At 43.7% G+C, this 21,959-nt stretch overlaps 2 protein-coding genes across 2 annotated transcripts in view; both read left to right on the forward strand.

Moving 5' to 3' along the window:
* Positions 1-2,166: 2,166 nt before the first annotated feature.
* On the forward strand, positions 2,167-4,379 carry zgc:158868 (uncharacterized protein LOC791147 homolog). The gene is made up of 6 exons (XM_041836571.2): positions 2,167-2,370; positions 2,726-2,780; positions 2,957-3,171; positions 3,436-3,603; positions 3,742-3,852; positions 4,075-4,379. Exons 1-6 carry the CDS (start codon positions 2,230-2,232, stop codon positions 4,186-4,188), a joined length of 804 nt encoding a protein of 267 aa, XP_041692505.1. The 5' UTR covers positions 2,167-2,229; the 3' UTR covers positions 4,189-4,379.
* Positions 4,380-5,664: 1,285 nt separating this feature from the next.
* Positions 5,665-21,959, forward strand: part of LOC121531870 (rho family-interacting cell polarization regulator 1) — a 137,555-nt gene continuing 121,260 nt past the window's right edge. Inside the window, exon 1 of the mRNA XM_041837393.2 lies at positions 5,665-5,821. The gene's annotated coding sequence lies outside the window, so the exon portion shown is untranslated. The remainder of the gene's footprint in view (positions 5,822-21,959) is intronic.

The raw sequence follows: 21,959 nt of genomic DNA on the forward strand, positions 1-21,959 counted from the left end.
GACTTCCAGCTTCATTGGCTGATCCCTCCTGATGATCTGGTTGGCATGACCTGATGACCCGGTTGGAGACGTGACAGCCGATCATCAGGAGGGATCAGCCAATGAATTTTACTTCTGAAAAATAACATTTACTATTTAAAGATGGAGATGGCCTTAATGGCGCTGCCCATCCTCTCACAGACACCATCATGACACAGATACAGAGATGTTATTTATAGCCAAGTCTATGGTCCTGGCCCATCACCTTATGTTTTACTGCCAACCAGTGGCAAGTGACATCCCCCCAAAACAACTATAGGCTTACAACACATAAATATCTCCTAGCCTCCCACGCATAGGCTACTTTCTGTCCCAAACACTAAAACTTAAACTAAATAATATACAAGCTAAATAGAAATGTTTTTATCAAACTGAAACTAAATAAAAAATAAGTCTGAAAACCAACTGAAACTAAACAGAATTTCAAAAAAAAATCTAAAAATGAATAAAAATTAAAAATAATTTTAAATCACAAAACTATAAAAACCTTGGTGTGCACATGTGTTTGTGTGTGCGTGTGGTGTACGTGTGTTTACAATGGACTTTTTTTTCTCAATAAAGTTATGAGGTCATGTGATAGTTCCTTATCTGATATCAGCACTCACCATCCCTCATGGCGAGATAGAGATTGTGAAAGGGAAAAGTCATCTAATTACGACTGCAACATGTCTTGCAGATATTACTGACCCTTCTTCGTACCAATTGTATTTATCAGGTGTCATGCTTCCCATAGTTCTGCTATGTTTAATGTCCCAGAACCACTGGTCAAAATAGATGCAAATCCAGATCAATTGATTTACTGTATGTCTCAATGTTCATAATTTAAATATTTATATAATTTAACATTTAAATACCAGGTGATTGAAGAATGAAATAATGTAGATTTCAGATTACTTTTAATAATAATAATAAGTCTACCACATTTCCTATCCACCACATATCCAATGCATTAGTGATATACTGTAAATTATGTTGCAAGTGGTAGCATACCTGTAGTTTGCCTTTGCTCTGAACTATGAGTAACTTACGCCACCTTGTGGAGATAATGCATTTTCTTTTTTTAAACACTATACTGAACAAAAATATAAACACAACATGCAACAATTTCAACAATTTTACTGAGTTACAGTTCATATAAGGAAATCAGTCAAGGCCCTAATCTATGGATTTCACATGACTGGGCAGGGCGCAGCCATGGGTGGGCCTGGGAGGGCATAGGCCTACTCACTTGAGAGCCAGGCCCACCGACTGGGGAGCCAGGCCCAGCCAATCAGAATGAGTTTTTACCCACCAAAGGGCTTTATTACAGACATAAATAGTCCTCAGTTTCATCAGCTGTCCGGGTGGCTGGTCTCAGATGTTCCCGCAGGTGAAGAAGCCGGATGTGGAGTTCTTGGGCTGGCATGGTTACACGAGGTCTGCTGTTGTGAGGCCGGTTGGACTTACTGCCAAATTCTCTCAAATGACGTTGGAGGCAGCTTATAGTAGAGAAAGGAACATTAAATTATCTGGCAACAAATCTGGTGGACATTCCTTCAGTCAGCATGCCAATTGCAGGCTCTCTCAAAACTTCAGACATCTGTGGCATTGTGTTGTGTGACAAAACTGCACATTTTAGAGTGGCCTTTTATTGTCCCCAGCACAAGGTGCACCTGTGTAATGATCATGCTGTTTAATCAGCTTCTTGATATGGCACACCTGTCAGGTGGATGGATTATCTTGGTAAAGGAGAAATGCTCACTAACAGGGATGTAAACAAATTTGTGCACACAATTTGAGAGAAATAAGCTTTTTGTGCGTATGGAATATTTCTGGGATCTTTAATTTCAGCTCATGAAACATGGGACCAAAACTTTACATGTTACATTTATATTTTTGTTCAGTATAAAATAAATATTGTATGTATTTCACAACTACGGTTTTCTGGGTAATTGTCCGTCTTTTGTCTCCTACTGGTCTTGCCGTAAAGAGTGTATTGTCCAAATGCTTGCTGAATAGTGAGTGTGCAGGGCGTTATTGGTGAAATGGGATGACGTTGGTACTAAGGTGCAGCACATGCAGATTAAACATTAACATAGGTAAAGATTAACTATGAACTCTAAATACTGTCCTCCCTCGCACATACATTATGCATAATCATAAGGACAGTGTCAGTGTGGGATAAGTTCATTCACTGGGCAGACAGCGACTATGGCGGCTAGGATAGGAGGCAGTGTTCTGGTGACAGGGTCTAACCGCGGAATCGGTCTAGAGGTAGTCCGTCAGCTGGCAGAGTCCACCAGTCCTCCAGCCCAGATCTTTGCCGGGTGTCGAGATCTGTATGGAGCTCAGGTAGTTCACAGCCTCTAAGGCCAGTTTACAGAGAGTAGCAGAGCAACAGAGAGCTACAAAGCCTAATGCATGGCACATAGAGTATGTAGAGGTTGGCAACAATAGAAAACTGAACATGGTTTCTGTTTTATGTAGCAAGATATTTGAGTTAAATATGATGAATACGTAGATTCTCTCATTATTAAGTACTGTACATTTGTTATAATTCTCAGTTATATGTTGTGTATTTGTATTAGAAAGATTCATTAGCACGTGACTTTGTATATCCACTTAATTCTCTCTGGAAATTGCCGGAGTGAATCAGGATCCTAGAATTTAACCTGCCCTGACCCAACACATTTGCTCCTGCTTCAAGGCACTGAAGGAGCTGGCACAGCGGCATCCCCAACTGGTCACTATTGTGAGATTGGGTAAGGGTTTCTGCTACAATGTAGTTTGCATATTGTGACCTGCCATAAAAATACACAGAGATAACACAAGAGATAACTTTCTGCAAAAAATGTATTTCTTACAGGGTGACAACAAGAGCTGAGTGAGATATAGTTCCTTCCTAAACCTCTAAATTTCAAAAATGTTGTGTTGACAGATGTTGCAGACCCATTCAGTATATCCGAGGCCTCCAGGGTGGTTGGTGATAAACTGATTGACGGCAGCCTGAATTTAATCATTAACAACGCTGCCATTAATGTCCCTGTCGTGAACGACGGGAATAACCACCCTGGCACACTGGCAGTGACGGGCAAGAAGGAGATGGTGGATTTGTTTGTCACCAACGCAGTGGGACCCATGCTCATTGCTAAGGTCGATACATGCGCTATTACATGAAGTACTTCAGAAGACTAGGCTTTTGTCTTACTGTTTCATTGTTTACATTCTCCCTTCTCAGGAATTTTGTTATGGTGTACTTTGAGTTATCTGCTCTCTATAAATCTCTCAATAAATACATGCTACAAAAAAAAGAGGATAAATTCCTAAAGGGCAAAGGTGTATGAAAAAGTTACCAGATCTTTGATGTATTGACACTAAGATTAAGAAAATGACTTCTTTATGTGTCCTTTCTTGCAGGAGTTCAGGTCATACCTGCAGAAGGCAGCTGACCAATCAGGTCCTGCGACAACAGGGATGTCCTGTAGCAGGGCAGCCATCATCAACATCTCCACTCTGCTGTCCTCAGTTGAGAAGTGTCCTGAGACATTCTCCATGGCCCCTATGTATCCTTACAGAGCCAGCAAGGTATGCCACCATCAGTAGGCCTACGTCTAATATGATTCTTAATACTCTTCTGGCTGATAGTGGAACAGTTTCTATTGATTCCATGCTGAATAACGAAGATGTGGATAACATGAGTTCTGTTGTCCTATTCTCCACTAGGCAGCGCTGAACATGCTGACACGCTGCCTGGCAGAGGACTTCAAGAGGGATGGGATTCTGGTCATGGCCATCCACCCTGGCTGGGTGAAAACTGACATGGGAGGCCCACATGTGAGTAACAGGATACGTGATTTTTGCATGTATCTGTAAATTAAAAAGATTAAGCTTAAAAGTCCACAATGCCATTTTGCATAATGCACTGCACATTACTCTGAAGTAGCAAAACTCATATGATAATTATATATTTGTTTATAAGTGTAGAACAAGGTAGGACTAGAGTCATAGCAGACTGGCACAGATCTATAACTGTTTGTCTGTGTTTCTGTTCGACAGGCACCGGTGAAGACTGAGGACAGTGCCAAAGGCATGCTGCATGTGATGTCAACCCTCACAGAGAAGCACAATGGCAGCCTTCTGGACTGGGAAGGGAATGGTATCCCATGGTGATGTTCCAGGCCAATGGTCCAGTCTCTGGGACCAATAGACTTAGACTTCTGAGTTCTTTGAAAAAATCTCTTAGTATGACTGAATAATGTTTTGTCTTCTTAAAGGGGAGTCTGTAGTCTGTAATCTCATTTTTCATTCTGATTCAATTGCTGGGCATTTCTTAACTCAATAAACTGACTGCAAGACTCTCATTGATCATTTGTCATCCTATAAAAACAGCTTATCATTATTCGGGACACTAAACAAAATGTGCCAACAGCATTTATCGTATAATTTGTTCATACAATAACTTGCCACTTTACTTTGTCAGACTTATCAAAAGACTGCTCTAGTTATGACTATATAAGAAAGGTTAAACTAATGGGCAAAATGATGAGCCATCCTAAAGTTGAGCATAATGGAAATAGATGTGAGTGTTTTCCTGCAGCTGTCCATGTGATGGGCATCATTCTTTCACAGCAGATCAGTGGCAGAATGAAATGAAAAACAGAGGAAAATATGGAAGGATCCACTGGTCAATTCAACGTCTATTCCACGTTGATTCAACGTAATTTCATTGAAATGACGTGGAAACAACATTGATTCAACCAGTGTGTGCCCAGTGGGGAGGGGTGAAAGACAGATGATGGAAACATAAAGAGGTGATGCAGATGGACTCAGATGGATTTTTTTATTTTTTATTGTGATTTATCGGGGGTACTGCAGCATCCTCAGCACCCCTACTTCCCGTGGCTGTGGGCCGGCCATGAGCTCCAAGGGCCAGGCAGATGTGCATGCTGGGGGTCATGATAGGGGAGAAAGCACTACCGTGAGTGTTAGAGCTAACAGGAAGTGTGGACTGGTGAAACTGCTTGACTAAAGAGCAAAGGCAGATCAAATCCAAGGGCTGATGACTTACAGTATAAGCAGTAAGGTTTTACAGGCATTTGCAATCCTGCACTCAATATCCAACATCCTACTAAGAAACAACAACATGAAATCAGATTTTCCCACATCACTGCTGTGCTAATTCAGTAGTTATAAACCAGTTGCCATAACCTAGTTATTTCAGCTTATTACACGTGTCTGTTCAATGAGGTCCAACCAGGTCAGATAGGTTATGCGTTAGGTTACCCTTCCCTGGTGACACAGAGTCAAATTAATACTTAGTGAAAAATACATTCTGAATGTTCCACTCAGCGGGACATGTGTTGCTTGCCTATATGGAAATGTTGTTCCTCTGAATCTTGTTGGCACAAGTTAGGCATAGCATAACCCTTTTTTTATGTGTGTGGTGCAGTCACACAATGGACATAATGCAAAAACAGGGTTTAGTATTGTGTCAACAAATTGGATAGCATTACACAAAGTCTTACCTGTGCACCGTATCTGGACAGTATCAAAGACAAAAAACAGTTGCATTTTATCTGGGCAGGTCACTCCTGAACTGTCCGTAAAACAAGCGCGACAGGGGTAGACAGTGTAATTTACGCGCCTCAGCAAAGAGGTGGGAACACTAGAGCCAACATTGACATTCGAGGAGAGTGCTGCTGTACTACTTGCATGGGAGTTTGAACTTGAAAGACTCAACTTGCCTCTGTGTTTCATGCTCGTCGTTGTTGTCTTTCTGCTTACATTTGGAACTATAATAAAGGTAAGAAAGTCATGCTTTTTCCACTGGCGTTTGATATTTCTTTGACGCGCTCCTAAAATTAAGCGCACGATGTCAATGTTAACATCATGTGTCGAGTGCCATACAGTACATTACCAGTTGTGTTAGTAGACAGCTGGGGATTCATACCGAGGTAAAATTTGTTTTATATTGGATATTTTATATTGTTTTAGTTTTATATTTAATAAAAAAAAGGTGTGGATTTTCTCCCATGATTTAGAATATACTGTATACTTTTGATAGTCATCGCACGCTTTGTTTAAGAGCTATTGAAGATTGAAATTCTGAAATGTTAAAATTTGATTTATATTGGGTATTTTATATTGTTTTAGTTTTATATTGGATAAAAAAGTGTGGATTTTTCTCCCCTGATTCAGAATATATACTTTTCATAGTGATGGCATACTTGGTTCAATAGCTATTGACGAGAGAAAACAGAATATCCACCGAATATCCAATATAAAACAAATGTTACCTTGGTGGGATTCATGGACAGTGGTGCTCTAGTCTAGCTGCAAGGACTGACAGTCTATACATTGTTTGTTTGTTGTTTGTAAACAATGAAGTAATAAAACCATATTTGGGGTTATGATAGGGATAAAATGCTCATGAGGCATTTATAAGTTGTATTCTTCACGAATTAATGGTTAAATATCAATAATTGAAAGGGATTCTTTGCTATTTAGACATGACATCAAACTCCACTGCCTCAACACAGTAGCCTACAGTAGTAGGGTAACTTGGGGAAAAACGCCCCCCTTAAGGGAAATGTCTGATTTAGATACGACATACTGGCTATCCTTAGGCAAACACATTTTGAACGGAAATAAGTGGGCAGAATTATTTTCTTTTTCGTTATTCAATTTGTAAGTTGCTCTGGATAAGAGCGTCTGCTAAATGATGTAAATGTAAATGTAAATGTTTTGCCCCCCTCTATGGGGCAAAATGCCCCTGAAGATTAGTGTGTTAAAATCAATTTTATACTTTTTATTTTTGCATTTTTTAGTAATTTACTCTTAAAAGCTAGTCTAGGTAATTTATTTTAATTAAAGGTCCTGAACAGTCATTCTGAAAAGTACTTTTTCTCTCATGGCTAACTATCAGGAAGTTTGAAAAGACAGGCTGAGTGGGCAGGAAGCTTATATTCATTACATTTACATCATTTAGCAGATGCTCTTATCCAGAGCAACTTATAGTTAGTGAGTGCATACATACTTTTTTTATCTTATATACTTGCCCCCCATGGGAATCGAACCCACAACCCTGGCGTTGCAAACACCATGCTCTACCAACTGAGCTACATCCCTGCCAGCCATTCCCTCCCCTACCCTGGGCCAATTGTGCACCGCCCCATGGGTCTCCCAGTCACGGCCGGCTACAACAGAGCCTGGATTCGAACCAGGATCTCTAGTGGCACAGCTAGCACTGCGATGCCTTAGACCACTGCGCCACTCACCTTGACAGACAGCTCTTTGAAACGCCTATGTCAAGCAACTTGGATGTAGTAAGCAGTGTTGCAGTAAAATCATCTCAAGCAAATTTGGTGATACACAAAGCAACTCAAACAACATTGAAATTGCATTTTTGCCCCAAACATACTAAATTAAAATTGTACTACTTTATTATTAACTGATTACAATTTTTCTCTCTAACCAAGTGGAATATTTATCTTTAGGCTCCCCTGCTGGTATATATATAAAACAAGTTTATAGATCTAATTTCATTAGATTATATATATAACTTTTCTAAATGACAAAAAAAGTAGATCAGCGTACCTCAAAATCATTTTGTTGGAGTGACTTAAAAAGTTGAGATGAGACAGATTACATTTTTAGTTGAGCAAGACTAGTGGCATCCAGGGAAAGTGTTGAAAAATAATGTCTGTGAGAATTCAAGGAGGGGGGGCGTTTAACCCCAAGCCACCCTACACTTTGTTATGGCCTTTTAACTGTGTTAACTATGTGGCAACTGAAAAATGTGACTGTTTTTCTGTCCCACGGTCCTGTTGTTTAATCATTAGCTCATTGGTATTGGGTGGTTCTAAGCCAGCCTGGGACATTCCCGTTGGAGTCGCCCAGTGGATGAAACTGGACTTACAGTGTCCACCTCACACCTCCCCCGACTTTCGGTGTTGCACTCTCGTTGCCCAGACAACCAATAGTTTTTGTGAGGGTTTCTCTATATTAGGAGGGCTTTCATGGAGGAGAAAGGGTGACAGCCTGTCTTCCAACCTCCCACATGGACAGACTAACATTCAGAAAGAAAGCTCTCACCCAGGGAATCTGTACTGTGTCCAAGGGAATCTGTGTTGTATCCATGAAAACTGTATCTGAAGTAAGTATTATGCACCATTACTTGTAGGTTCAGCCTCCCGCCTCTACCTTGTTCAAATATATAATACAGTATTTCCTGGATCATTCCGTGGTTCAGCTGTGAAATGTTTGTTTTAGGTTACTTACAGCCAGCAACCAGTCAATACCTTGAACTTTTTCTGTTTTGCAAGCCTATTGATTCCTTGATCAAATGATAACAGTGTGTGTATACAGTGGGGGAAAAAAGCATTTAGTCAACCCCCAATTGTGCAAGTTCTCCCACTTTAAAAGATGAGAGAGGCCTGTAATTTTCATCATAGGTACACGTCAACTATGACAGACAAAATGAGAAAAAAAATCCAGAAAATCACATTGTAGGATTTTTTATGAATTTATTTGCAAATTATGGTGGAAAATAAGTATTTGGTCAATAACACAAGTTTCTCAATACTTTCTTATATACCCTTTGTTGGCAATGACACAGGTCAAACGTTTTCTGTAAGTCTTCACAAGGTTTTCACACACTGTTGCTGGTATTTTGGCCCATTCCTCCATGAAGATCTCCTCTAGAGCAGTGATGTTTTGGGGCTGTCGCTGGGCAACACAGACTTTCAACTCCCTCCAAAGATTTTCTATGGGGTTGAGATCTGGAGACTGGCTAGGCCACTCCAGGACATTGAAATGCTTCTTACGAAGCCACTCCTTCGTTGCCCGGGCGGTGTGTTTGGGATCATTGTCATGCTGAAAGACCCAGCCACGTTTCATCTTCAATGCCCTTGCTGATGGAAGGAGGTTTTCACTCAAAATCTCACGATACATGGCCCCATTCATTCTTTCCTTTACACGGATCAGTCGTCCTGGTCCCTTTGCAGAAAAACAGCCCCAAAGCATGATGTTTCCACACCCATGCTTCACAGTAGGTATGGTGTTCTTTGGATGCAACTCAGCATTCTTTGTCCTCCAAACACGACGAGTTGAGTTTTTACCAAAAAAGTTCTATTTTGGTTTCATCTGACCATATGACATTCTCCCAATCCTCTTCTGGATCATCCAAATGCACTCTAGCAAACTTCAGACGGGCCTGGACATGTACTGGCTTAAGCAGGGGGACACGTCTGGCACTGCAGGATTTGAGTCCCTGACGGCGTAGTGTGTTACTGATGGTAGGCTTTGTTACTTTGGTCCCAGCTCTCTGCAGGTCATTCACTAGGTCCCCCCGTGTGGTTCTGGGATTTTTGCTCACCGTTCTTGTGATCATTTTGACCCCACGGGGTGAGATCTTGCGTGGAGCCCCAGATCGAGGGAGATTATCAGTGGTCTTGTATGTCTTCCATTTCCTAATAATTGCTCCCACAGTTGATTTCTTCAAACCAAGCTGCTTACCTATTGCAGATTCAGTCTTCCCAGCCTGGTGCAGGTCTACAATTTTGTTTCTGGTGTCCTTTGACAGCTCTTTGGTCTTGGCCATAGTGGAGTTTGAAGTGTGACTGTTTGAGGTTGTGGACAGGTGTCTTTTATACTGATAACAAGTTCAAACAGGTGCCATTAATACAGGTAACGAGTGGAGGACAGAGGAGCCTCTTAAAGAAGAAGTTACAGGTCTGTGAGAGCCAGACATCTTGCTTGTTTGTAGGTGACCAAATACTTATTTTCCACCATAATTTGCAAATAAATTCATAAAAAATCCTACAATGTGATTTTCTGGAGAAAAAAAATCTCAATTTGTCTGTCATAGTTGACGTGTACCTATGATGAAAATTACAGGCCTCTCTCATCTTTTTAAGTGGGAGAACTTGCACAATTGGTGGCTGACTAAATAATTTTTTTCCCCACTGTAACTTGCCTGGGACCAAAAAAGTCAACTATCGCCCCTGGATAGGAAGCTAGATAGTGCCCTCCAAGCTCGTCACCAGTGGTGTAGTGCTATTCTTTTAGGTGTGGGAGCAGCCAAAACATTTCTCTATCAAAGTTTGTACCGACAGATGTAGCCTATTGAATATTATTATTGAATATGCATAAAATACATCCTCCAATTGAAACGTCTGCCCACACATATTGTCTCAATAATTTTATTTTATTTTAATACCCTCAGACACCAAGTTAGGCATACCTAATTTCAAAATAGGCCATCATCAACATCAATAGTGAATGATCATTCTTCACATTTTATCGGTGAAATGTCCAAACTGTGTCTGCATGCCAATCATTTGATTTCAATCAGTTTCATGGGAATATGCATTTAGATCTTCTTGAATAACTGTTTTGTGAGTGAATTAGAGCAGATGGCTTCAGAAATAATTGTCCAGAAATATTTTTACCAGCTGTATTCTCAAATTGAAAAAAGTGAGGGGAGTGCTGCTCCCTCGCACTCCAGCAGCACTACATCCTTGATCGTCACTAAGCTCAGGGCCCTGGGTGTGAACTCCTCCATGTGCAACTGGGTCCTGGACTTCCTGACGAGCCGACCCCAGGTGGTGAGGGTAGGCCACGCCGATTCTGTTCACCCACGACTGCGTGGCCATGCACGACTCCAATTCAATCATCAAGTTTGCTAACGACACGACAGTGGTAGGCCTGATCACCAACAACGACGACACAGCCTACAGCGAGGAGGGTAGAGCCCCTAGCGGAGTGGTGCCAGGACAATAATCTCTCCCTCAACGTCAACAAAACCAAGGAGCTGATTGTGGACTACAGAAGACAGAAGGGAGAGCACGCCCCTATCCATTTCAACAGGGCTGCAGTGGGAAGGGCCAAAAGCTTCAAGTTGCTCGGCATGCACATCACTGAGGACCTGACATGGTCCCATCACATCGAGACTGTGGTGAAGAAGGCACAACAGCTCCTCTTCAACCTCAGGCGGCTGAAGAAATTTGGCAGGCCAGGAAGATCATTAGGGACCTCAGCCACCCGAGCCATGTATTGTTCACTCTGCTACTGTCTGTTGAACAACCATCACTAGCTCTCTATGTGCCCTGTACTCTGACCTGCACCGTAGACACCTTTTTGCAAACATACACCCACACAAGCTCACACCCACACACACGTAGTCTCTCGCACACACACATAGGACCATGTCAGGTGCTCAAAGCCTGGTTCCTTTCTAGGTTTCTTCCTAGGTTTCTGCCTTTCTAGGGAGTTTTTCCTAGCCATCGTGCTTCTACATCTGCATTGCTTGCTCTTTGGGGTTTTAGGCTGGGTTTCTGTGTAAGCACTTTGTGACATCTGCTGTAAAAAGGGCTTTATAAATACATTTGACTGACATACACCTCCACTCACAAACACACACATATACAGCTCTGGAAAGAATTAAGAGACCACTGCAAAATTATCAGTTTGTCACGCCCTGGCCTTGAGAGGCCAGTTGTCTTTAGTTGGTTTGGTCAGGGCGTGAGTATCTATGTTAGAATTTCTATGTTTAGGTTCTCTATTTCTATGTCTGGCCGGGTATGATTCCCAATCAGAGGCAGCTGTCGCTCATTGTCTCTGATTGGGGATCATACTTAGGTAGCCCATTGCCTACTGTGTATTGTGGGATCTTGTTCCTGTTAGGCTGGTATGTGTATAGCCCTTTGGACTTCACGTTACGTTGTTTCTTGTTTTGTTGAATGTTTATTTAGTTAATAAACATGTACGCTTTTCACGCTGCACCTTGGTCCGACCCATCTCTCAACTTTTGTGACACAGTTTCTCTGGTTTTACTATTTATGGGTATGTGTTTGGGTAAAAATATTTGTTTGGTTTTATTCTATAAACTACTGACAACATTTCTCCCAAATTCCAAATAAAAATATTGTCATTTAGAGCATTTATTTGCAGAAAATGTCAACTGGTCAAAATAACAAAAAAGATGCAGTGTTGTCAGACCTCGAATAATGCAAAGAAAATAAGTAAATGTTTATTTTTAAACAACACAATACTAATGTTTTAACTTAGGAAGAGTTCAGAAATCAATATTTGGTGGAATAACCCTGATTTCATGCGTCTTGGCATGCTCTCAACCAGTCTTTCACATTGATGTTGGGTGACCTTATGCCACTCCTGGCGCAAAAATTAAAGCAGCTCGGCTTTGTTTGATGGCTTGTGACCATCCATCTTCATCTTGATCACATTCCAGAAGTTTTCAATGGGGTTCAGGTCTGGAGATTGGGCTGGCCATTACAGGGTCTTGATCTGGTGGTCCTCCATCCACACCTTGATTGACCTGGCTGTGTGGCATGACGCATTGTCCTGCTGGAAAAACCAATCCTCAGAGTTGGGGAACAATGTCAGAGCAAAAGGAAGCAAGTTTTCTTCCAGGATAACCTTGTACGTGACTTGATTCATGCGTCCTTCACAAAGACAAATCTGCCCGATTCCAGCCTTGCTGAAGCACCCCCAGATCATCACCGATCCTCCACCAAATTTCACAGTGGGTGCGAGACGCTGTGGCTTGTAGGCCTCTCCAGGTCTCCGTCTAACCATTAGACGACCAGGTGTTGGGCAAAGCTGAAAATTGGACTCATCAGAGAAGATGACCTTACTCCAGTCCTCTACGGTCCAATCCTAATGGTCTTTTGCAAACCTCAGCCTGGCTCTTCTTTGCTTCTCATTGATGAAGGGCTTTTTTCTAGCTTTGCACGACTTCAGCCCTGCCCCTAGGAGCCTGTTTCGAACCGTCCTCGTCGTGCACTTCACCCCAGCTGCCGTTTGCCATTCTTTTTGTAGGTCACTTGATGTCATCCTACAGTTGTTGAGTAAAATTCAAATGAGTTGGTGGTCATCCCGGTCAGTAGAGAGTCATTTTCGCCCTCTGCCGGTCTGTAGCTTTGTTGTCCCCAATGTCTGCTGCGTGACCTTGTTCTTATGAACCGCGGTCTTTGAAATTTTAAGGATGGAAGCAACCTGACGCTCACTGTATCTCTCTGCCAGTAAAGCCAGAATTTAACCCTTCTTTTCCTCACTCAAAACTTTTGGCATGGTCAATAGTTATTTTTTGATTAATATTACTTTTGAGATACTATTAGCACTGTTTTTACAATCCAGCTGGTCCTATTGCAAGAGGATAGTGATGACCACAGCAGTGTTTTTTATACTTTTCCTCATTAAATAAGATTTGGTTCAGGTGATCACCTAATCAGTACCTAATTCAGTAGAATGAGGTGTGCCTGTGTTGGAATTCAACAGACAGTGGAATGGAATGGCTGTCATACATGTAGAGATGCTGATTTAAGAAAAATGTGCAGTGGTCTCTTAATTTTTTCCACAGCTGTATATACACACTCACACACACTCCATCTTCGCTGATGTCCCATGTACAGTGCATTCGGAAAGTATTCAGACCCCTTCACTTTTCACTGTGTCATTATGGGGTATTGTGTGTAGACTGGTGAGGATTTGTTAAAATGTAATTCATTTTAGAATAAGGCTGTAACATAACAAAATGTGGAAAAAGTAAAGGGGTCTGAATACTTCCCGAATGCACTGTATATAGAGACATTGAACACTGTTCACTTCACATATATATACTGTATACTGCTTAGATACACTGTGTATTATATACTGTATACTCGACGGAATATACTGTATACTCGACGGAGCTCACTCTAGTATATCTATTGTTGTGCATATCATTCAAGGTATATCTTTATGTACATTCCTCCCATGCACACACGCACAGATTGTTATTTGGATTATTGTTATAGTGTTATTTGGACTATAATTTGGATTCATTCATTTATTTTCCTTTTTTCTTGACTTATTTTTTTTATGACTTTTTGTTTGACATTCTACTGCATTGTTGAGGAGTTGGCTACTCAAGCATTTCACTGCACCCGCTATAACATCTGCTTAACTGTGTATTCGACCAAGAAGTGATATGTATGGTTAGAGTGTGGAGAGTTGGTGACCAGTATTTGACACCAGTCAGTTACTGGTGGTTGATTGTTTTACTTAGCCTCTGTGTCCTGTGTGCATTGACCCCTGACGACATGCCAACCTCGGGATGGAGGAGTGTTTATGACTCTACACCTCCCCCCTCTATAGTGTTTGTCCTGGGCCTCTGGGCCCTCCAAGGCTAAGATGTTCTCTGTTGTTTAGATTCAGGCCTGAGAACTGCAACGAGCAATGAGAGAACTGTGTAAAGGCTGCTTATCTGTCACCTACACATCTACTGTATCTCAAGAGGAGATGTAGTTATTGGTTTTGTTTTAAAGGCTCTAAATTGAAGTATTGTTTTTTTCTCCAATGAGCTCAATATAGAGGGAAAAGTAATTCATTCAGAATCAGTGCTTTCAAAGCCCACACAAACACTGAACTTACGGCATATCAATTCATGGGTCTTAAATTGAAAAAACCCAGATACCTTTGTGTATCTGGTACAAAACTAACTTCTAAGAAAACTAGTGGACCAGGACCCAGTGCACCAGTTTAACTATTAAGTACTCTGGTCAGCAGAGTACTTTTCGCTGACAGCGGAGTTGATTATGTAACAAAGTATTCACCCATCCTGTTAAAAACACTGAGCCATTACAGTTTTGAACATGACATGATCTCTGTGTGGCCTCTGTCTCTCAGTCCCAATCCTTTTCTCTTTTCTCACAGTTACTCTGCCCTCTTTTTTCCACTTCTAATCTTCACTAACATCTGGACACAAACTAACATCTGGACACAAACACAAAAAATTGTCTCAAGGAAAGTTGGTAGGAAAACCTCCATTGTCTTCAACTTAAGAGATACATTGATGGCTATCAATGGGGAAAGGGGAAGTGTTTATTAGTACAGATGTGCTGGGTGCAGATGTACTGGGTCTGTAATGGAGAGAGAAAGTTGTGTTAGGGATGCTCCTCTTATTGATTGAGGTTGTCAAATGGCAAGAATAGGGATATTGAATGTGTCTCATTCTCAGAAAAGTCAAAATGTGTGTGTACGTGCATGCGTGTGTGTGTGTGTGTGTGTGTGTGTGTGTGTGTGTGCATGTGTGTGTGCATGTGTGTGTGACAGATTTCTGCTATTTAAGCAATTCTAATTCTTTATCTTGTGATCAAATTATGCAATACTGAGTTAAGTGTTGAGTGCTACATATAAAGTCATAGCAACCATGTAGACTACAGGAAGACTATGAATCATGCATTCCACTGAGGTTTCAACCCTTGTTGGGTAAGGTGCCTTACCACGTTCATAAATACTACCGAGTGGACACTCACCACAGTAAAGGAGGGTGTGTGTTATATTAAATAGGTCCTTTGTAGTGGTTAGTCTTTACGAGTAGTCCTCTCAACTGTTTCCTGCTCAATTCATATTAAAAAGTTGCTGACTGCAAATTCATAACAAACACTACCAGTGAAAAGTTTGGACATACCTACTCATTCAAGGGTTTTTCTTTATTTTTACTATTTTTTACATTGTAGAATAATAGTGAAGATATCAAAACAATGAAATAACACATATGGAATCATGTAGTAACCAAAAAAGTGTTAAACAAATCAAAATATATTTTATATTTGAGATTCTTCAAATAGCCACCCTTTGCCTTTATGACAGCTTTGCACACTCTTGGCATTCTCTCAACCAGCTTCAGGAGGTAGTCACCTTGAATGCATTTCAATTAACAGGTTTGCCTTCTTAAAAGTTAATTTGTGGAATTTAGCCAATCAGTTGTGTTGTGACAAGGTGGGGGGGGGGGGAGTATACAGAAGATAGCCCTATGTGGTAAAATACCAAGTCCATATTATGGCAAGAACAGCTCAAATAAGCAAAGAGAAATGACAGTCCATCATTAATTTAAGACATGAAGGTCAGTCAATACGGAACATTTCAAGAACTTTGAAAGTTTCTTCAAGTGCAGTCGCAAAAACCATCAAGTGCTATGATGAAACTGGCTCTTATGAGGACCGCCACAGGAATGGAAGACCCAGAGTTACCTCTGCTGCAGAGGATAAGTTCATTAGAGTTACCAGCCTCAGAAATTGCATCCCAAATAAATGCTTCACAGAGTTCAAGTCACAGACACATCTCAACATCAGCTATTCAGAGGGGGCTGTGTGAATCAGGCCTTCATGATCGAATTGCTGCAAATAAACCACTACTAAAGGACACCAATAAGAAGAAGAGACCTGTTTGGGCCAAGAAACACGAGCAATGGACATTAGACCGGTTGAAATTTGAGATTTTTGGTTCCAACCGCCATGTCTTTATGAGACGCGGTGTGGGTGAATGGATGATCTCCGCATGTGTAGTTCCCACTGTAAAGCATGGAGGAGGAGGTGTTATGGTGTGGGGGTGCTATGCTGGTGACACTGTCTGTGATTTATTTAGAATTCAAGGCACACTTAACCAGCATAGCTACCACAGCATTCTGCAGTGATACGCCATCCCATCTGGTTTGGGCTTAGTGGGACTATCATTTGTTTTTCAACAGGACAATGACCCAACACACCTCCAGGCTGTGTAAGGGCTATTTTACCAAGAAGGAGAGTGATGGAGTGCTGCATCAGATGACCTGGCCTCCACAATCCCCCGACCTCAACCCAATTGAGATGGTTTGGGATGAGTCGGACGGCAGAGTGAAGGAAAAGCAGCCAACAAGTGCTCAGCATATGTGGGAACTCCTTCAAGACTGTTGAAAAAGCATTCCAGGTGAAGCTGGTTGAGAGAATGCCAAGAGTGTGCAAAGCTGTCATAAAGGCAAAGGGTGGCTATTTGAAGAATCTCAAATATAAAATATATTTTGACTTGTTTAACACTTTTTTGGTTACTACATGATTCCATATTGTTATTTCATAGTTTTGATGTCTTCACTATTATTCTAAAATGTAGAAAATAGTAAAAATGAAGAAAAACCCTTGAATGAGTAGGTGTGTCCAAACTTTTGACTGAACTGTATATGCATCCTGTCCAGAATTCTTATATCTTAAAGGGGAACTGCACCTGCTGATTTGGCCTCATTTTTTGTCTTGCTCCTCTAGAAATACTGGTGGCCATGGCAGAAGCCAAATGTGAGTTGGCTTGGGGGTGTGGTTTGATGTGGGTGTTTCTTGGGTGTGTCCTTGCCACCACCAAGACTCACCCATCTGTCAGTTCCTTGACCGCAGCTGTTTCCCCCCAACTCAATCACAACAAACAAACATCCTGCAGGTTGAGTTCAATAACTACAGGCAGATGTATGGTGAGATGCCGGAGGAAGCTTTGAATAGGTCAGTAGCTGTCACGTTCGTTCATAGACGGGTCAGACCAAGGCGCAGCGTGATATGCATACATGTTTATTTTAAACTTAATAAACAACGACAAAACAATAAACCAACGAAACGTGACGTCCAAAGGTAACACAAAACAAACCTCACACGGAACAAGATCCCACAACTTAACGAGTGCCAATAGGCTGCCTAAGTATGATCCCCAATCAGAGACAATGAGTGACAGCTGCCTCTGATTGGGAACCACACCGGCCAACATAGATCTACACATACTAGAACATAAACATAGATATACACCACATAGAAAATCACACCCTGACTCAACAAATAAGAGTCCCCTGAGTCAGGGCGTGACAGTACCCCCCCCCCCCCCAAAGATGCGGACTCCGACCGCACAACCTTATTTAACAGGGTAGGGGCCGGGGGCCGGGTGGGTATTCCGCCTCGGAGGCGGATCCGGCTCCGGGCGTGACAACCACCTATTCTCCGCCTCCCTGTTGCGCCCCTGGTCTGGTCTGGACCTCGGCGCGCTGCTTCCCCTCTCCTTCCTCCCACTATACTCCAAGCCCTGTCTGGACCCTGGTGTGGGAGACCCCGAACCTGGAGAGGGGCTGACGTCTGGGTCTGGACTGGAGCCGCTGACCGGAGCTGGACCGGGCACCGGTGGAGCGGACTGCTCAGGCTCCGTACTGGAGCCGCTGACCGGAGGTGGACTGGGCACCGGTGGAGCGGACTGCTCTGGCTCCGGAGTGAAGCCGCTGACCAGAGCCGGACTGGGCACTGGTGGAGCGGACTGCTCTGGGTCCGGAGTGGAGCAGCTGACCGGGTCTGGACTGGACCCCGGTGGAGCGGACTGCTCTGGCTCCGGAGTGGAGCCGCTGACCGGATCTGGACTGGACCCCGGTGGAGCGGACTGCTCTGGCCCGGAGTGGAGCCGCTGACCGAGCTGGACTGGACCCCGGTGGAGTGGACTGCTCTGCTCGGATGAGCACCAGCTGTCCCTTATCTTGGACCAGCTGATCAGGCACCGGTGGAGCGGACTGCTCTGGCCCGGACTGGAGCTGCTGACTGGTGCCGGACCAGGCACCGGTGGAACGGGCACGGGCCGTGCCGGACTGGACACACTCACCACTGGTCTGGTGCGAGGAGCAGGCACGGGCCGAACCGGACTAGGAACATGCACCACTGTCTTGGTGCGAGGAGCAGGAACAGGCCGGGCCGGACTGGTGACACGCACCACTGGCTTGGTGCGAGGAGCGGGAACAGGCCGGGCCGGACTGGCGATGCGCACCACTGGCTTGGTGCGAGGAGCAGGAACAGGCCGGCCCGGCTGGGAACACGCACCACTAGTTTGGTGCGAGGAGCAGGAACAGGCCTGGCCGGGCTGGCGAGGCGCACCACTGGCTTGGTGCGAGGAGCAGGAACAGGCCGGCCCGGGCTGGCGACGCGCACCACTGGTTTGGTGCGAGGAGCAGGAACAGGCCTGGCCGGGCTGGCGAGGCGCACCACTGGCTTGGTGCGAGGAGCAGGAACAGGCCGGGCCGGGCTGGGGACACGCACCACTGGTTTGGTGCGAGGAGCAGGAACAGGCCGGACCGGGCTGGCGACGCGCACCACTGGCTTGGTGCGAGGAGCAGGAACGGGCCGTACCGGACTGTGGAGGCGGACTGGAGGTCTGAAGCGGAGAACTGGCACAACCCGTCCTGGCTGGATGCCTACTTGTGAGGCATTAGCACAGGACGCACAGGGCTGTGCACGCGCACTGGCGATACAGTACGTAGAACCGGCGCAGGATATGCGGGACCGAGGAGGCGTACTGGAGACCAGGAGCGTTGAGCCGGCACACCCCGTCCTGGCTGGATGCCCATCTTCGCATGGCACGTGCGTGGTGCTAGCACAGGACGTACAGGACGTGCGGAGCTACGACACAGTACGTAGCTCCGCATAACATGGAGCCTGCCCAGTCACACGCCTCCTTGCGTGAGTACGGGGAGTTGGCTCTGCTCTAACACTAGGCTCCGCCAACCACCCTTTTAGTCCCCCCCCCAAAATTTTCTTGGGGCTGTCTCTCGGGCTTCTTCCTCGGCCTGCGCCTTCTGCGTTGCCGCTGCTCCTCTCTATACCGGGCCTCCACTGTCTCCTCCCAAGGACGGCGATCCATCCCGGCCTGAATCTCCTCCCATGTCCAGGATCCCTTTCCTTCCAGGATCTCCTCCCATGTCCAGGCTGTCTGCTCCTGGACACGCTGCTTGGTCCTCATTTGGTGGGATCTTCTGTCACGTTCGTTCATAGACGGGTCAGACCAAGGCGCAGCGTGATATGCATACATGTTTATTTTAAACTTAATAAACAACGACAAAACAATAAACCAATGAAACGTGACGTCCAAAGGTAACACACAACAAACCTCACACGGAACAAGATCCCACAACTTAACGAGTGCCAATAGGCTGCCTAAGTATGATCCCCAATCATAGACAACGAGTGACAGCTGCCTCTGATTGGGAACCACACCGGCCAACATAGATCTACACATACTAGAACATAAACATAGATATACACCACATAGAAAATCACACCCTGACTCAACAAATAAGAGTCCCCTGAGTCAGGGCGTGACAGTAGCCTACAGAGTAATACGAGAAGAATGCAATTGCTGAATTTACATAGATATTCTAAACTAAGTGTTTTGATAACTTTCACATGTAGTTAAAGGTCCATGTAGAATAAACAACCCTTTATATAATACCATAGAAACATAGTTCTGCTAATATAACAATGTGTACCTTTCATCTTTCATTGTCATTCCCAGCCGATACAGCAGGGGTGTCAAACGTCCGGCCCGTGGGCCGGATCAGGCCCGCAAACGGGTTTAATCCGGCCCGCGAGATGATAAAAAAATAAAATAATAATAATAATAATTTGTAATAATAATTTTGTAAAGTATAAAAATGCGCTGCAATTTTTCAATTAAATAAACTGCTGTTCCAATTGCGTCCACTGGATGGCGCAATAGCAATTGTGTTAAGCAAGCAAACTGTTTATACCGGGGCAGAGCAAGTAGGTCAAGCACGTACAGCCAATGAGCTACTTTGTTTTGCCCGCGATATTTATTACGGCTTCTACTTTTAACATTATGTGCTTTGGCACCCTCATTGCCCCAATATGTCTCTGTCAAAAAAGAGAAAAGTTGACGCAGAGTGCAGAGTGTTCCAAGAAAAATTGTCATCCTATTTATGCTGAAAGAATATAACCTTCGTCGCCACTATGTGAGTCTTCATGCCGACAAATATGACAACTTTCAAGGACAGCGGAGATGAGAGAAGGTGAATTAACTGTTGGCGGGTCTGAAGAAACAGCAGTCTGTGTTTACTCACAGCCGAGACATCAGTGACGCTGCAGTGAAAGCTAGCTACCTCATTGCTAATGAAATCGCAGTGGCTTCAAAACCATTTAGTGAGGGTGAATTTGTAAAAACATGCATGATGAAGGCAGCGGAGATTGTGTGCCCTGAAAAGCGGCAGGCTTTTGCAAATATCAGCCTGACAAGAAACACAGTTGCAGACAGGATTTCCGATCTTTCAGTGGATTTGGACAGCCAGTTGAAGCAAAAGTAAAGTCATTTATTTCGTTTTCGGTTGCAATTGATGAAAGCACGGACATTACAGATGTTGCACAACTGGCCATTTTCATCCGCGGAGTTGATGACACATTGACCGTCACCGAGGAGTCCGTGGAGTTGGTGCCGATGACAGATACAACGACAGCAGCTGATATTTTTACCGCACTCGTCGGCGCGCTGGACAGGGTCGGAGTGGACTGGTCCCGCGCTGTCAGCCTGGCTACAGATGGTGCGCCCTCAATGATCGGGAAAAAAAGCAGGCGTTGTGACAAAGTTCAGAGAGAAAGTGCAATCTGCAAATGGAGGACGTGATTTTTTGACTTTTCACTGTATTTTGCACCAGGAGGCTTTGTGTTGCAAGTCATTAAAGATGGATAACGTCATGAAGGTGGTCATCCAAACTGTTAATTTCATCCGATCCAGAAGCCTGAATCACCGTCAGTTTGACAGCCTTCTCAGAGAGAAAGACCACATCTATGGCCTGCCATACCACACTGAGGTAAGATGGTTAAGCCGAGGTGCTGTGCTGAGGCGTTTCTTTGATTTACGAGAAGAAATTGAACAGTTCATGGAAGAAAAGGGCAAACCAGTGTTAGAATTTCATTCCGCAGAATGGATGCAGGACCTTGCATTTATGGTGGATGTTACAGAGCACCTGAATAACTTGAACAAACAGCTGCAAGGGCGCAACAAAGTTGTCACGCAGTATTATGACAGCATACGTTCTTTCAAGTTGAAGCTGTCATTGTGGGAGACGCATCTTGCCTGTGGTGATGCAGCTCACTTCCCCTGTCTGAAAAATGTGTGCGCGACCCAACATGTGGCAGACATGAAGCGGTTCAAAGATAAAATAACGGGACTGTTACGGGAGTTTGAGCAACGCTTTCAGATTTATGTTTATATGTTTTTATGTTGATGTGCTATTGTTTTTAATTGATTTTATTTTATTTGTATATTTAACCTATTCTTGACTCTGTGGTTCTTGCACTTGTTTGGGGAACAGGATTTCATTA

The sequence above is a fragment of the Coregonus clupeaformis genome, chromosome 19, assembly GCF_020615455.1.
Source record: "Coregonus clupeaformis isolate EN_2021a chromosome 19, ASM2061545v1, whole genome shotgun sequence".
Taxonomy (NCBI): domain Eukaryota; kingdom Metazoa; phylum Chordata; class Actinopteri; order Salmoniformes; family Salmonidae; genus Coregonus; species Coregonus clupeaformis.

Bases quoted from the DNA above. Each gene is read 5' to 3' on its own strand.
- zgc:158868 (XM_041836571.2), top strand. From the start codon at position 2,230: ATGGCGGCTAGGATAGGAGGCAGTGTTCTGGTGACAGGGTCTAACCGC. The intron at 2,781-2,956 runs GTAAGGGTTTCT...TTGTGTTGACAG, and splicing joins GGTCACTATTGTGAGATTGG to ATGTTGCAGACCCATTCAGT. The intron at 3,172-3,435 runs GTCGATACATGC...CCTTTCTTGCAG, and splicing joins GACCCATGCTCATTGCTAAG to GAGTTCAGGTCATACCTGCA.